At 44.6% G+C, this 15015-nt stretch overlaps 2 protein-coding genes across 2 annotated transcripts; one reads left to right on the top strand and one right to left on the bottom strand.

Moving 5' to 3' along the window:
* Positions 1–259: 259 nt before the first annotated feature.
* LOC126563203 (uncharacterized) lies at positions 260–856 on the top strand. Its single transcript, XM_050219829.1, has 2 exons — positions 260–567; positions 634–856. Exons 1-2 carry the CDS (start codon positions 298–300, stop codon positions 829–831), a joined length of 468 nt encoding a protein of 155 aa, XP_050075786.1. The 5' UTR covers positions 260–297; the 3' UTR covers positions 832–856.
* Positions 857–1644: 788 nt separating this feature from the next.
* On the bottom strand, positions 1645–10878 carry LOC126561361 (protein prickle-like). The gene is made up of 8 exons (XM_050217466.1): positions 9773–10878; positions 7046–7964; positions 4402–4515; positions 4171–4299; positions 3890–4093; positions 3722–3819; positions 2477–3660; positions 1645–2409 (listed from the first exon to the last, which is right to left on the bottom strand). Exons 1-8 carry the CDS (start codon positions 10843–10845, stop codon positions 1790–1792), a joined length of 4341 nt encoding a protein of 1446 aa, XP_050073423.1. The 5' UTR covers positions 10846–10878; the 3' UTR covers positions 1645–1789.
* Positions 10879–15015: the final 4137 nt, after the last annotated feature.

Here is a 15015-nt window from a genome sequence, read left to right on the forward strand (position 1 = left end):
TGTACCAGTGGCTTGCAAATGTTTTTACTTTGAAAGCGACAATAATTTAAACCGATTGTGTTTTGTGAAGTGTGTTTGCTAAAGATAACATCCCATTCGTCTGTTTAAAACAGAGAAAGAGTTGCAACGGGCATCAAGTAGGCCATCCTCATTTCACAACCTTACCCAACGACGCGCCCGTGTGTTTGATAGATTGCGCTTTCAATCAACTAATTGTGGTAGGCGAAAGTAGGCACACGATTCACGGAACGACAGTGCGAACTGGCATCCTCGTCCGGTAATCGATTGCAGCATAACATGGTTGTGAAGGCATCCGACGACATAAAGATGGTGGAGGTAAACGGATTCCACACTGTTGGGATTGGCGCTAGTGCCCGAAAGGCTCTGCTAAGCGCTCTGGAGGATAAGCGACTAGTTGTTGGATTGGCCAGTGCAATTCGAAGCTTGGCCGCTAATCCGGAACAGTACAACTTTTGCTTTTTGGCTCCTAGCTCCGAGAGCGGCAGTCACATGCAGGAGGTGCTAATGGAAGCGTTTTGTTTTGAGCACGACATATACATTATTCGGGTAAGCCAAAACTAGTTCAGCTTTTAGCTAAACGCATCCTGTATTGATGAGCATTTCTTCCTACAGGTTGACAGTGCGGACAAACTGAGTCGCCTGGTGCAATCGCCGGTTATCGCTTCGTGTGCATTGGTACGCAAACTACCGGCAAAAATGGCAAGACGAATGAATAACGCCTTCCGCCGTTCAGAAAGCATCTTGATCGAGCACTGCGAACTGTACTGGGATGAGCCACACAAGCCGGTAATCAAATTGCCGGAAAAGTGAGCGAATCACGCTCCGGGTTAACTAAAGGAAACGATGACATCATTCTAAAGGAAGGCGCAACACAAGTGGCCGTCCCGCGTGCTGTACAATGAGGAGTATTCTCCACTCATATACTTAGGCTAACTAGGCCGAATCCAGGGCCATAATTTTGAAATCCTTTATCATGTAGCGGGTCGACTGCCCGGACGATATGTTAGCATAAGCTAAGGATAGCTAAGGATACCGAAGGAGATGGAGTTGCTCAAATATGACAGATTGCGGTGAAGTAATAGGTTCTGCGCCCAATCCAGCGCTCGCTGGACAAGACGGAATACATTCTATACAGTTTTAAGTTGTTACTTACGTCGAAATAAAATTAAATTATTTGCACCGATATAAACAAACAGCGTCTAACCAAACTGACAACCAGAATTCGTATGCTATCCCCAAATCACAAATATCATGGCTATGACAAGTTTAGACGCCAAAGCTCGCATGCCCGAGCGCCACCTTGTGCGAAAAAAAAAGGATAGTGATTTGAAAGGGTCGTTAATGAAGCGGTTGCAGTTTTTAAGTTTGTTTAGCTTTCGGATATTTAGTTCTACAATAGTGTGTTTTATTTCTTATAAAAACACTATCGCTGAAGTTTGCGTTAAATTATTTCAAATTAAAGCAATTTTGTACGTTAAATTAATCACAATTAAACCAATCTTTACGTTAAATTATTTAAAATCAGAGCAATGTTCACGTTAAATTATTTTAACTCAAAGCCATAGATTATTTATTTTTCTTTCGTGCTACCTCAACAAGTATCGTGTTATGAATTGGTTGTTTTTCGACCATTCGCTTCTTATTGAAGTAATATTGCTTTCACGTTCAAATTCGTGAATCTAGCAGCGGGAAAACGCCCCACCAGACAAGGAAGATATGTAACAGTTTTGGAACAGGGGACAACACAACACACTTATGATCTGCTTACCTACGATATGATACAGTTCTTATTGTCCTTCTCATAATGTTGACTACCAACACCAGCTATCTGCAGCTGCTTCCGTTTTCTGGCACACGCCAGCGAATTGTTTGGCATATAGTGTATCCGAGTACCCCCGTACGACGTGCGTCGGAGAGGCAGCTCGTACACATTGTCATCAGCACTGGAAGAGCTGGATGAACATGTGGAGCAAACGCTGCGTACGTCCGAGTCATCTATCGATCGCTGTTCCCGATTATGGGAATGATGATGTCGGCGGTAGTTGTCAGTCTCGTCCTCTTCCAGCTCATCCTCATCCGAGGCATAGCTTCTCCGATGGCTTGGCTCGTCGCGAGTATTATGGCGTCGACGACGAGGGGAACGTCTGCTAGAGGAACCGTGTCGATCACTAGTGCGATCGTGCCGATCGTGCTGATGTTGTTGCTGTGACACTGAGTGATGATGACGCCGGGATGATGAGGAACCGTGCTCATAGCGATCATAATCTGATCTTCGCTTGGATGATTTCGCTGTTCGATTACGCTGTCCGCCGTTACGCTGACAATAGCTCTTTGTACGGGGTAACGAGTCCTGGAAATCTCCCTCGAATCGTACTTCCTTCTTGATAACTGAAATAATAAAACGTAGTATAAAATGAAAAGTAATGCTATTGTAATGTGCTAGTGCACGTTCTACCTATTGGCGGAGGCGTTGGAAGTTCCACGATAGAATGCGACGCATCCGATGCGTTTTGGTTTTGTTCGTCTAGATCTTCATCATTGCCCATAGCTACGACACTGTCCTGTACTGGCATCGACATTGGACTGTTGGTTCTACTTATCCGAGGCGATCCTATACCTGGTGCTAGACAACGGTTCAGCTCGGGCATGGAGGTCGTTAGAATCGGTCCATCGGTTGTTGCTATTTGTGTCCGAACGGTGGCCGCAGCCGTAGTAACAGAGATTGTTTCGCTTCCCGCACGTTCCGATTGCCAGTGCTGTTCAAGACTGTGGCCCAAATCGGTCAGATCGAGTGGCTGGCGACTGCGATCTTTGTGTAACAATCGATTCAATTCCGGAGAGCACTGAGGAATGCGGTGTCGGTTAGAATCACCCACACCGCCACTTGACGTGTCCGAAGTTGTCCCTGTTGCGTTGGAAGCGGAACTGAGCAGGCGCTCGCGATCGCTTTTGCCCTTGGTGCTTTCTTGGCTTTGTACTTCATGATCGTTGGCTGAAATTATCGACTCGATGGCAGTATTGTTGGTGGCAGTAGTGGCAAGTGTTGTGCTGGTGTTACCCGTTGCAGCCGACAAAGATGTCGTTATGCTGGTGGCAGCCGTGTAGCAAGACAGAGTCATTTCATCGTTTCCATTGCCATCAAAGTTGGACTCTGCATTGCTTGCTTCGATATGTGATGGTGAGAGACACACTGTACTCCTGTCCGGACTTCGAAGCGGTTCCGGCGATCGAGTACTCCGATGCGATGGAGAATTTCGGTATGATTTGGCGTTCGTATGATCGTATTCTTTACCATCTTCTCTTTCCTGCTCATTCTCGAGAGTTCGATTGATTCGTGCGTTGCCGTGTAGCAGGGCAGCGGCAGCTGGTAATGAGCCATCCGAGGGTGTCGGTGGTTCACCTTTACTGCAGGCTATTGAGCAGTAGATTTCACCACGGCGAGGCAAGAATGGACGACCGAGTAATGAACAGCGACAGGTACTGCAGGCGAAACATTGATCCGTCGCATGCCAGTGCTGGCCATCGTGGCTCATTTGTCCCTGGTCCACACCAATGGGCTCACTGCAATAATCGCAGTACTCGGCAAACATGGCGTCGAAACAGTGTAGACAGTATGGCTTACCGTCTCGCATGATGTACCTACAAGAGAATAATTAAATTAATATGCATCTTCTGATAGAATAATTGCGTTCGTATTTACCTCTGACCACCAAGCTGTTTGTCGCATTCGAAACAGGCAAAGTGTTTGATATGCCATGCGCGCCCCTCCGCTTCCGTGCACTCGTCGGCCAGGATAATCTACAAAAGAGCACAGAAAAGTAAGTGTACATTTCTCTCCCCCTTGTAACTGAATTTTCTCGAGAATTACCTCGTCACACGCGGAGCATCTGGGTTTGAGTGTTTCGGCATGATGTCGACCACAGTACAACCGATTCTCGCGATGGAAGTAGATCAAATCGACCAACAGCTCCTTGCAAACAAAGCAAGCGAAACAGGCCGGATGCCAGCAGGTGTTGGGTTCGAACCGCGACGCAAACACCATCATGTCACCGGAAGACGCATACTCTCCACACTACAAGTACGAAAAAAGTAGCAAATATTCATAAATGACGAAAAAATAATATAACTTTTTATTGCAAGGACACTTACTCGCTCGCAAATTAAGGTGGTCGTTATCTGTTTGACTGTCCCACGTCCCAAAGCTTCTCGCTTACGCTGGGCAGAGAACAGCTTCAACTCTTTACGTTCTTCATCGGTCAGCGAGTGACAGTAGCGAACCTTGGAACGGAAAGATACAAGGAGTCAACAGGAGGGATTGAGGGTGATTGTGGAAAGAAAGCTGAAACACTAATAATCATCCCCTGAGTTCCCAATACTCACTTCATTATCGTGCGGTGGAAGCTGTTGAAGCAGCTGTCGAACTCGATGTCGCTCGCCGATACTGTTTACATACGGAACCTTATCCTCCGGGACGGCGGAAAAGTACAGATGGACCTGCACCAGACGAGCGATAAAGAAAAATGTTAAACAAACCGGACACACGGATCAATAGCAGCGAATTCTACACCTTATCGGTGTGGTTAGTAGAAAAACACGATACAAAGGATAACAGCACGTCCGAGACAAGGAAGTGGTTGCAACGGTTCCACGTGTTCGATCAAGCTAGACGAGTGATTAAATGCAAGCAACATGTCCACAACCGGACCTGTGAAAACGTCGAACTATAATCGAAGTCTCCGTCCGACCGTCCGACCGGCGGTTAGAAGTAGCGTTCCAAACACGAATTCCGATCCAACGGACGTTGGCAGAAGCTGGAATTTCTCTCCACTTTTCTGGATGAAGGGCGCTTTTGAGCAAAAGCAGCCGTTACGTACATTTGCATATGAATGATACTGATATTCCCTTCCCTTCAAACCGATTTACCCGATCGTCCACTCAATCGCTCGAGGGCTGAACCGGGAGACCGATTAAAAAATATTTCCAATTACTTCCTTCGTGTCTGCAACCGCACTATGCCGTTTTTTCTCTCTTTACACGGCCACCGTACACTAAACGACCATAATCGAAGCGGGATAGCCGGGCACAGCGCGGTGTTGGTTTTATTTATTAACTTTCCACCGTACGGGAATACGCATGCAACAACTGAGAGATGTGCATTATACTGTCGCGCATGGTCAGAAGAGCGCTTGATTGCATGTTTTTTTTCACTGCTGCCATTGCTAATCCAAAGACATTCATTAGATTAGATCAGGGCAGGGCGACAGAATCTGAGCTGTAGTAGCCATCAGAACCGGGCAAGCATTGAATTCAAAGCTGGAAAAACTTTCCACCAGAAGAAGTAATGGTAATCTCGCGTGTGGCAAAGGGCCTCGGCAGCACAAGGGGAACATAAATTAATAAAGAATCGCGTGCAAACATGTCGCAACACCGGTGCGGCTGATCCAATCCCGGTCGGGTTCGATTACGATCGAAAGAACTCCAAATCGGGCAGTGACTCGCAAGTGGACGTCTAGTGAGATCGAAGCCACCGATAACCGAAACATGCTCCGAATGTAGAGGTGGCACAATTCACAATTGTGCGACCGCGCACTGATGTTTGGAGTGCTGCGCTCACCGGAAGCAGATGATACCCATTACCGTAGTGTTACTCCGTGCAGTATAGTGGGGCAACAAACTCCTAGGGCGCACGGTAGCAATAACACTGCGGTTGACGGCTAGCCCGTAATTAGTACGCGTGTGTGTAAGTGCTGCTATGGGTAAGTTTGCACGCTGCCGGAGATGCAAAAACTGGAATTATAATTCCCTTCCCTCTACTTTCCATCGCTGGTCTGATAATTTTCCTTCGATCTTGTCTTAGCGGCCCGTGGAGGTGAATGGACCTCTGGCAGAAACACTAACCCCCGCCAACTGTCTCCACCATACAGACATCACCAGTGTCTCAGTGAACGATTCGCACATGTTCTAGACACCAAGATACCGCCAGAAGAGACCGACTCCATCGCGAACGGAGATGTGTATTCTTGCTGCACGAGGGCGTCATAGTTCGATTAAAAGATAATACTCAAAAGCAGGTTTGCAAATGCTACAATTTATTTCCATTCTCACTTAACAGCTTTGTCCTTTGCGACCTCTGCTGGGAACAAGCCTCTCCTTTTCGTGGGTGTAGAGGGACACTTATTTTTACGAAAGGAGCGCTTTTAATTGAATTCTCGATCAACCTTCTTGGTCATTTTATTGTGGACATGTTTTTTTTAAAGCCCCAATATCAGCGTGTTATCAACTGGAATTGATTTTATCGAATACCCTCCAAAGCTTCCAATGACATAATACTGTAAATTTTAAAACAAAACAGAGTACAGGAAAGAACGTTCGTTCTTTCCTGTCCTCTGTTTGCTTCATACACAGTGGATGTGTAGCAATGACAAAGGACGACGATACACCCCGGCCAAGTCGCGAAAGTTTCCACGTTCACCCTACTTCCCTGTACCAGTCGTTCCTGTTCACTCATAATTTTACACAGCAGTGCATTTATTATGTTGTCGAACTAGTTTCTCGCCATTTATATATATATATATATTTTGCTGTTCTCTTTCGCTCTTCGTGGGGTCGAAATTTTACAAGTTCCATGGCGTTCGTGAACCCACCAAAGAAGAGCTGACACACCAAGTTGAAACAGTGTAAAGCTTTAAAAGCATTGCAAAGAAAGGAAAACAACACGTCGAGCGCCATTCACGAGCTTCGAACGGGCGACCAAGGCGCGCACACGATGTGTCTGCGCAGGGTGTAATTATGAAATTCCTTTGACCGTAGGTACAGATAAAATTGTTTACAGAGAGTTGGAAGAACCATAACATTCCCATTGAATTCGATCTACTCTGTAAGTCAAACGAAACGTTTTTTTCAGATGAGCTACTTATTTGCTGCTAAGGTTTCAATCTTAAACTGTCCGTTTTCCACTGAAGGGTTAATGAAGGAAGAAACTGAAAAAAATTGCAAAGAACGAAAAATACATTCAGGGACGTACCTGATCCGGACGTAACCCAGGCGGAACCCAGGTGTACTCCTCCAGTGCGCAACCACTATCATCATCCGATTGCGAGAAGTTATGACCTCCCATACCGCCACCAGCACCGATTCCACCACCGCCTGCTCCAACTCCTCCTACTCCACCCCCTCCGCCTCCTGTGCCAGGACCGCCAAGTGGTCCACCAGCACCACCTACACCTATCATCCCCACGCTTCCAGATCCTGCCTGGGCTCCTCCAATCGAGTTTGAACCAAGTGCCGTCGACGGGCCTCCAGTGCCGTTTCCGAGAAGATGTTGATGTATCGAGGAAAAGGGTATCTGTTGCGGATGATGTGGCATCGATGGTCCAATGAGGGCAGCCGCCGATGAAGGCGAATGGAACGGATGATGAGACGATCCGAGCGATGAATATGCCTGATGATGCGGGTAAACAGAACCCAACGATGGTGCATTCGTGGCCGTGCTGCTGGAGTTCGTCACAGTTGGCAAACCGTCCGGTGATTGGGGCTGCAGAGGTGGTAGCATGAAACAATCCGCCGAACCACTCCTACCAACCACACCAGTCAGGGGATGGTGTCCCTGAATGCCTGGTACGTTCGGCTGGCCCGCTCCTGAGAGTGGCTGAGGGCAATGATGGGTTGGTGTTTGATAGAGGTAGGATTGTGGTGGAGGTGGTGGAGGCTTACTGCTGTACACAGGAGGCGATTGTGGGCTTCGGAGTGGACTACGCCCCACATCGTAGCCATACGGGTGCCCGTGAGCATGGTGGGCATGGTGTGATGAGATATCCTGCTGCTGATGGGTATGTTGTTGTAGCAACAGCTGATGCTGTGGATGCCCATTCTGCGGATGCGATTGATGATGCGATTTTTGGTATGGATACGACATTTGTACTGATGGATTCAACGATGACACTCTAGAAGAGGTAAAAGACAAAGAAAACGACACGAATTAGTAATTGCATACAGTTATTTTTATAAACCGGCCGCTCGAATTTCATAGCCTTGCATATATGTGCTGAAGTTTAATTAAACACTGATTCCGGAGGGATGTTGTCGATATTGACACAAGATAAATTTGATTGTTCAATTAGGTACATCTCAAGTGCAGGATAAGACAAATCAATGTTTTTTTTTTTTTTACAACCAATCGATTATATCGCATTTTTATTTTTTCTCTACGTATGTACCCAATTCCGGTAACGATTGTCCACTTCCACTAGTCAGAGAATACTTGAATTTTCGCTTTTCGTTACCCAAAACTGTTTAATTTGGCCGGTTTAACTTGAAAAGCCTGTCCTCTTTACAAGTCGAAATCGATTGCGCCAAAGCATGGTAATCTGGAAGGGTTAAATCCAAGTCCAACGTATTTATTGCTGGCAACAACTACGTGCCATTACGTCAAAGTTCCTTTCACCAGCGTCCGAATTCGACTATTTTGAATCATACCGACGAGTACGTGAGAGGTGCACAACTACAGAGGGAAGGTGTAGAGAAATTCACTAAATTAAATTCCAACCACAAATTTCAACCCTTCGAGGCGTCGACGTACGCTGCAGCAACCTGTGTGTGAGATGTCGAATTTACAACTTTCGCAATAATTGGCAATGGTGACGATGAAGAGGTGTGCGCCTCAAGTTGGGAGAGGATTCGTCTGGGCCGTGCAAGGTCAGTGGAAGCACCCATCGTCAGTGTTTACCGATGCACAACCGCGTTATTTTAGATTGCTTCAAGGTTTTTCGAACGTAAGACACAATGATACACAAAGGGTACCTAATACACAGCCTAATTCTCGTTGAACCGTGTGAGTCACACAACACGTTGGTACCTTTGATTGGAAAGGATGTGTCGTGAGAAAAGTTCCGAAAGAACAGTGATTGTGGCTTGTGCAATTATGAAGCAGCGTACATGCATTCCGTCTCATTGTGCCTCGCCACCACGCGCTCATTCAAATTAACCAAAACGGAAAAAGCGAATTTAGTCAACCGATAAAAAAGACCCCAACATAAATTGGTCAATTTTCTTGTACTTCTTAAGCATTCTCGTATTCGTGCAATTTGCGGCGTTGTCTTTTTTATGCCGTTGTTTCTCAAAAAATAAAAGTCCAGACCAGACCAAGAGTGGACACGAATGATTCACAGACACCAACGGTACTGTCCGGGCAGAAAATTGGTGTTTGAAAGCGTTCAAAATTCCCTGCATTTGCACAGCACATGAAAAAGAGTAGCAGGAGAAAGGGCAGAAGAGAAAATTTAATTTATCATAATCACTATCATTTACTTGCTCCTTTGCCGTAAGGTAGACGAGATTCTACATTCTCACCAATCGAAATGGCGAATAAGTCAAGAAACAAAGCACAACGAAGGAACATTCAATGAACTGAAATCATTTAGATCGTATTGAGTTTTTGGCATTCGAAACTACGGCGAATGAATGACCGTTATCTACAAAAGTATCAATCTTTGTCTCGTTGATGCATTATTTGCGTTACGCTGCACAGTGAAAATTGTGCCGTTCACTCTCAGCCAAACAAAGATACAAAAAAATGACACTACCCTTCCCAACGATTTGCATGCATAATTCTTACTGCAAAAGGGTGCCACAAAACGAGATTGGATGGAAGCAGGGCGGCGTTTCTTCCGAAAGCTGGCGAGTTCTAGCAGCCATGTCTGGCTCATTAACGGCCGGACTGCCGGCTCGCAAGTGACCACAAATATTTACTCACTCATTGTTGCTTGTCACTGCGACCGAAGCTCCCGTTGTAATCGGTGTTCCCGCTAACGATCCACCAGCATTTCCAGCGGCATTTAGTAGTGGCCGTCGCAACAGGTTCCCGGTGGAAGCCTTCGCTGACGACGATGTTGTCGTTGTTGCTGTTGATGATGATGTTGATGGATTGCTTGCGGTACTAATTTGTTGCTTATGGGCAGATATTGCTGGCGTCGTAGAGGTACCGTTGGAAACAGCATAGGGAATAGAACCTGCGTTGTCTTGCTCGTGGTCAAAGTTGAGCAGGCGTAGCTCATCTCCGCTAAGGTGAAATGTTCGTCGCATGCCAGGCCGATGGCATTCAAAACGCTGTTGTTCTTCGGCCGCTATCTGTGGTGACGGTTGCCGAGCATCCACGTTGATGCCACTGTCCGACCGCTGCTCGTCTACTTCCCCCTCCAGCTCAGAGCCAAGCAGTTCTACGCTATTGCCCAGTAGGAACAAATCGTCCAGTACTGTCACCCGTTTCCGAAGAATTCCGACGGGAGGATTCAGACGTGAAGAACACTCACTAGGTCCAGGTAGTACTGTTGGCATAGCAAGACTCGATCGGGAGGAAGCCGATTTTATAACCGGAGACCCTTGGCGGAATCGAAAACCATCCTCCAGTGCAGGAGATGCGGAACCGTTCACTGATGGTGACGCTCGGAACGGACTCGACGGTGAAAGCTTTTTCATCGGACCTGTTAGAACGGTTTTACCGGTGACTTTAACATTTGCATTACAGCTTCTGGCCCGTTCGTTACTACCACCGTGCGTGTCTTCTGACGTGACGGTCATCTGCTTGGCACTGGCAGCCGCCAACCGCTCTGATGCCGCTTTGCCGTAGATCTGGCGGTAGTATTTCTCCTGGTTCCCTCCATAAAGAAAGCATACCTTCCACCATTGTTTCGTGATGACTGTTCCTCCACCACCACTACCAACTCCAGCCGTTGCGCTTGCTCCCCCAGTAGAGGTGTTATTATGTTGCGAGGTGTTTGTTTTCGCTAGCCGCACCGTTGATTTCGTGGGACTTTCGCTTGCCGTCATTTTGATCAAACGGTCTGCTACTTCCAACACTTTACGATTCAAACCGCACTCAAGAAGACATCACGTTTACCACCTGTTCTGCGCTGGGTATGATATTGCTCAAATTTGTCACTTCACTTGTTTTATTTTTGTTGTTCTTGTGTTTTGCTTTCCGAAAGGAAAAATCTAACTCTTGTGTGCTTGGACGCTAAAAGCTTTGCGTTATTCACTGGAACGCTGTTCGTTCATTCACTGTCATTCAATCGTTTTTTTTTTTTTCACCACTATGTCTGTTCGTAGTGCTTGTTTTCTACTGTCGCGCAATATCTGTGGGAAAGGTTAGAATTCCATCGTCGATTTAAATTCCATTAACAAAACGAAAGAAGATGCCGCAAGTAAAGCACATGAACGAATGATGTAGTCGTATGCGTGTGCGTATGTGTGTGCAGGAATGAAAGAGAATAGGGGTTTCGATTGTTTAATAGTCAAATTTTGGTGTCGGCAAAACCATTTGAATAGTTTCGAGTGGAGAATTTTTTCTCGGATCGATTTAGACATTTATCAATAGGAGATTTTTAAACATTTATCATCAATCATGCCGATTATCACTGATCTATCCAGCCATTCCATTGTCTTCTGCAGGAAGGTGGAAATTCCAGCAGTTCCAAAAAGCTTCTAACTCCAAGAGTTAAAGGCATACCTTATAAAACGGTGATGAAATTCCTATCAAAAGCTTGCTGTGTAATTGATTAGCTTTAGTCCAGAAACTCTTGTTTTACGCAATCACAAACATCGCAAACGATTAAAACCAACCGACTGGAGCAACAACCTGACCAGAATGCTAATTGGCGAATGAGCTCGGGCGAGTATTTTACAGGGTTTACGTATTTTTATACGTTGTAAAATCACATTAAAAAGTTATTTCCATTGTGTTACTACATTTCACAAACAATAATAACGATCTACACGCTACACAATACACGCTTGCACGAATACTACAGTGTCAAACGTAAGGAAGAAAAGCGAATACACTCGGATAGAATGGTATTACTCCGAAATTACGAGTGGAAATATACCGTTCAAATCGCAAAGTGACCAGGGCAACCCTGTAAGCTCCCAAATATCAGCCACCATATGTCTGCATTTCAACTGACGATTCGAGCTTCAACCTTTTCACTCACATACAATTAACAGTTGGCAAGTAATCGAGTCCGAGTATTCTACTACTAAGCTGAGCCGTGAGCATTCTCTGATTTGCATATTACTCCCCACCAAATGCCATTTAAAGTTCCCGGTAGCACTCAAATATTCGGTGATAAAGAATGATGGTGGCACAATGTGCTTCGGTCAACGAATGGGACGATCAGGTATATCTTTCTTCCTCCTGCATGCTACAGTTCAGATACAAATTAAGATTAACCCATAAAACAGCTCGTAAAAGAGCCGGGTTGAGATTTACAAATATTCCTTTGAGAATGACGTTCATCCCATGAATTTTGTTCCTATCACCTCGATTTTTAGTTCCTATCAGAACGAGTTTACTCATCCACCCCTCCAACCGAGGTATTTTGTTCAATCGTTTGTTAATTGATCTCTTTCATTGAGAGATGGTCTGGCGGTCAGCTCTGTTTCATCAATCTGTTTCTGTGTTCCACAGCGAAAGTGGGTGATTTGATGTCTCTTTTGCTCCGCCTGTCTGCGGAATAGCTTTGGTCTAGGGAATCCTTGTCTTCTATATTTATGAGCCTCTCGCACCCAGCACCATTTACTGTGCTTTCTCGTCAATCTAAAATGCAAATTACGTTGCTACACAAACCTCCTTTAACTTGGCGTTTCGAGAAGTGGTTTTATAGTTGCAGTTAAGATAGGTTTGTTATCCCACTTCCACAGATTGACAAGCTGCATCCGGCGCAATATCGCTCGCGATAGGCCCTATGATGGGCAGAAAAACAACCTATTACTATCGGGCAGTTCCATCAGGAACACCAGCAGCTAGATATCTTGATTTTATGCGCACATTATATACATTTCTTGTTGTGTCATTTGTCGTTCGATGGGAAACGCTTTCCGTTTTATAACCACCACCTGCCAACGGTAGTTTTCTAGTTCACAGGGTTTCATAGGATTATGTATTGGCATATGCATGATTTATTGTTTGGAATTGAGTTTCTCCTCTACTAAAAGGTTTTTTTCTTCCGGTAACGGGGTTTGATAATAGGTTAATACTAGTTCCGTCTGAATGGAATTCTTTGAAAGGGTAAACATCCTCAAAATCTTCAAAGCTCTTCTGGCTATACAGCACAGATAATATTAGATGAAGTTGGTGGGAATATATGTTAAGTGATTCAAAAACTCTACCAACAATCTTCTTACTTCAATTTTCATTTTCTTAATTCAATCTTAACCCAAAGCATCGATCTGAGATTTCAAAATATGTTATTAATCGATTTGAAAAACTAGTTTTTTGCATTACCGCCCATTGGCGTCGGTGATCTTCGTTCGAACATCCATCAGAAGGAATGAAGGGTAAACATACATCGTACTCGTCAGCCTCAAGGTTATCGCTTGTGCACACATACATAGAGCTGTCCTATGTAGATATTTGAGTGGCTTCATCATCATCATCCAGCATTCTCTCCTAAGATGAAGAACGTATAAAAGATTGATCAATCGATCGAAGTCTGAAATGAAATAAGTTCCACGCGAAGCAGTTCCACAAACGCACACCGATATAGACATGTCCATTTGAATGACTTTGCAGTTTTGGCCTTGATTTGATTCACTAGAACCAGCCGATAACAAAGCGCATTCGTTCGTGTCAATATAACGTACAAAATCCCTTGATTGTAAAATCCAAACCTATTCAATGATCGGAATGTAGGATAGATTTTGTCCCGTGGCTCAACATTTGAAAACTTAAAGGAAATTTTTTGAGCTATTCAACAGCCATTTAACAGCAGAAGCAAGGAACGACTTGATCGGTCTGAAATGACGATCCTGACATTTTCGCAAGACCATCGCTGGTAAAACGGCCGACTTAAGTGATATTAAAAGATGTTAATGTTACTAAAAACTGCACGTATGTTTTCGTAACAAGGATTTCTCGATCGATAAGTTCTGTTTCAATACGTTTATTTGATTTTTCCCCCTTTTCGTCAAGAGAAAAGTTTGCACATGACTTGACCCAAATATGACAGGTTCGGGCAACATTTTGTCAGTGAATAATGGACATTTTTTACCATGATGAATGATGACCTGGGGTTTGGTGGCTTCCGAGAAACGCGCTGTTCACAGGCAGAGTTCAGTAAGGGGCTGTTTCGTTTGTTTAACCTTCAGCTGAAACGATCATTCATCAAGCAAAAGGCGCTAGTTATCATCTGCGTCTTGAGCTTTCACTTAACCGAAAACGAAGACAGAACCAAAAGCGTGCATCTACCTACAAGAGCATCTGGAATTGCAAAATTGCGTGCCGATTTGTTTGAATTCATTTTCTTTATTTTGTTTGATTAAGCGTCAACTCATTTCCTCAAGGGATTAGTTTAAAGAAAACCTGCCGTGACCCGGAAGCTAATTTCCAAACCACAAGGTCTTTTACTCTTTCTAAGCCTTAGCTAAGCTTTCATTTTGCTTTTGGAAACGTTTGGTGTTTCTTTCGATTTTCTGTTGGAAGTGGAAGAGTATGGCAATTTTTTTTTCTTTTGAACCCTTCACCTTCTTTCAATGGATCATTAGAGTAAAGGTTGTTTTCGGTTTAGTAATACCAGCATTTAAGTTTTTAGCGGTTCCCCAAATCCGGTACAACGCGATCAATACTATAGGTCAACATAGGACAGGGGTTAGAGAAAGTAACGCTATTTTGTGCTTTAATGAAGTCAGTGGACGTTTAAATTCGTCACAGTATGTAGATTAAATAGAACAACTACCATAACATAATCTAAGCCCAAGTAAAAATAACTCTAAAAACTGTTGCGAATGAATGGACTTTTAAATAAAATGAAAAAAAGTATCAACAGCTGTTGTAGCTTCCTATACATAACTTTCTAATAAAATAAATTATTTGCTCGGGATGAATTATTTCACGTGTTGATGTTAATTTTACCAACTGTTTCCCTGCTTCTTCTTTATTGGCATATTCCATCTTTCAAGCTTGTTCTCCTACCTAAATGTCATGTAAGGACTCCAAGAACGCCT

The sequence above is a fragment of the Anopheles maculipalpis genome, chromosome 3RL, assembly GCF_943734695.1.
Source record: "Anopheles maculipalpis chromosome 3RL, idAnoMacuDA_375_x, whole genome shotgun sequence".
Classification (NCBI taxonomy): Eukaryota; Metazoa; Arthropoda; class Insecta; order Diptera; family Culicidae; genus Anopheles; species Anopheles maculipalpis.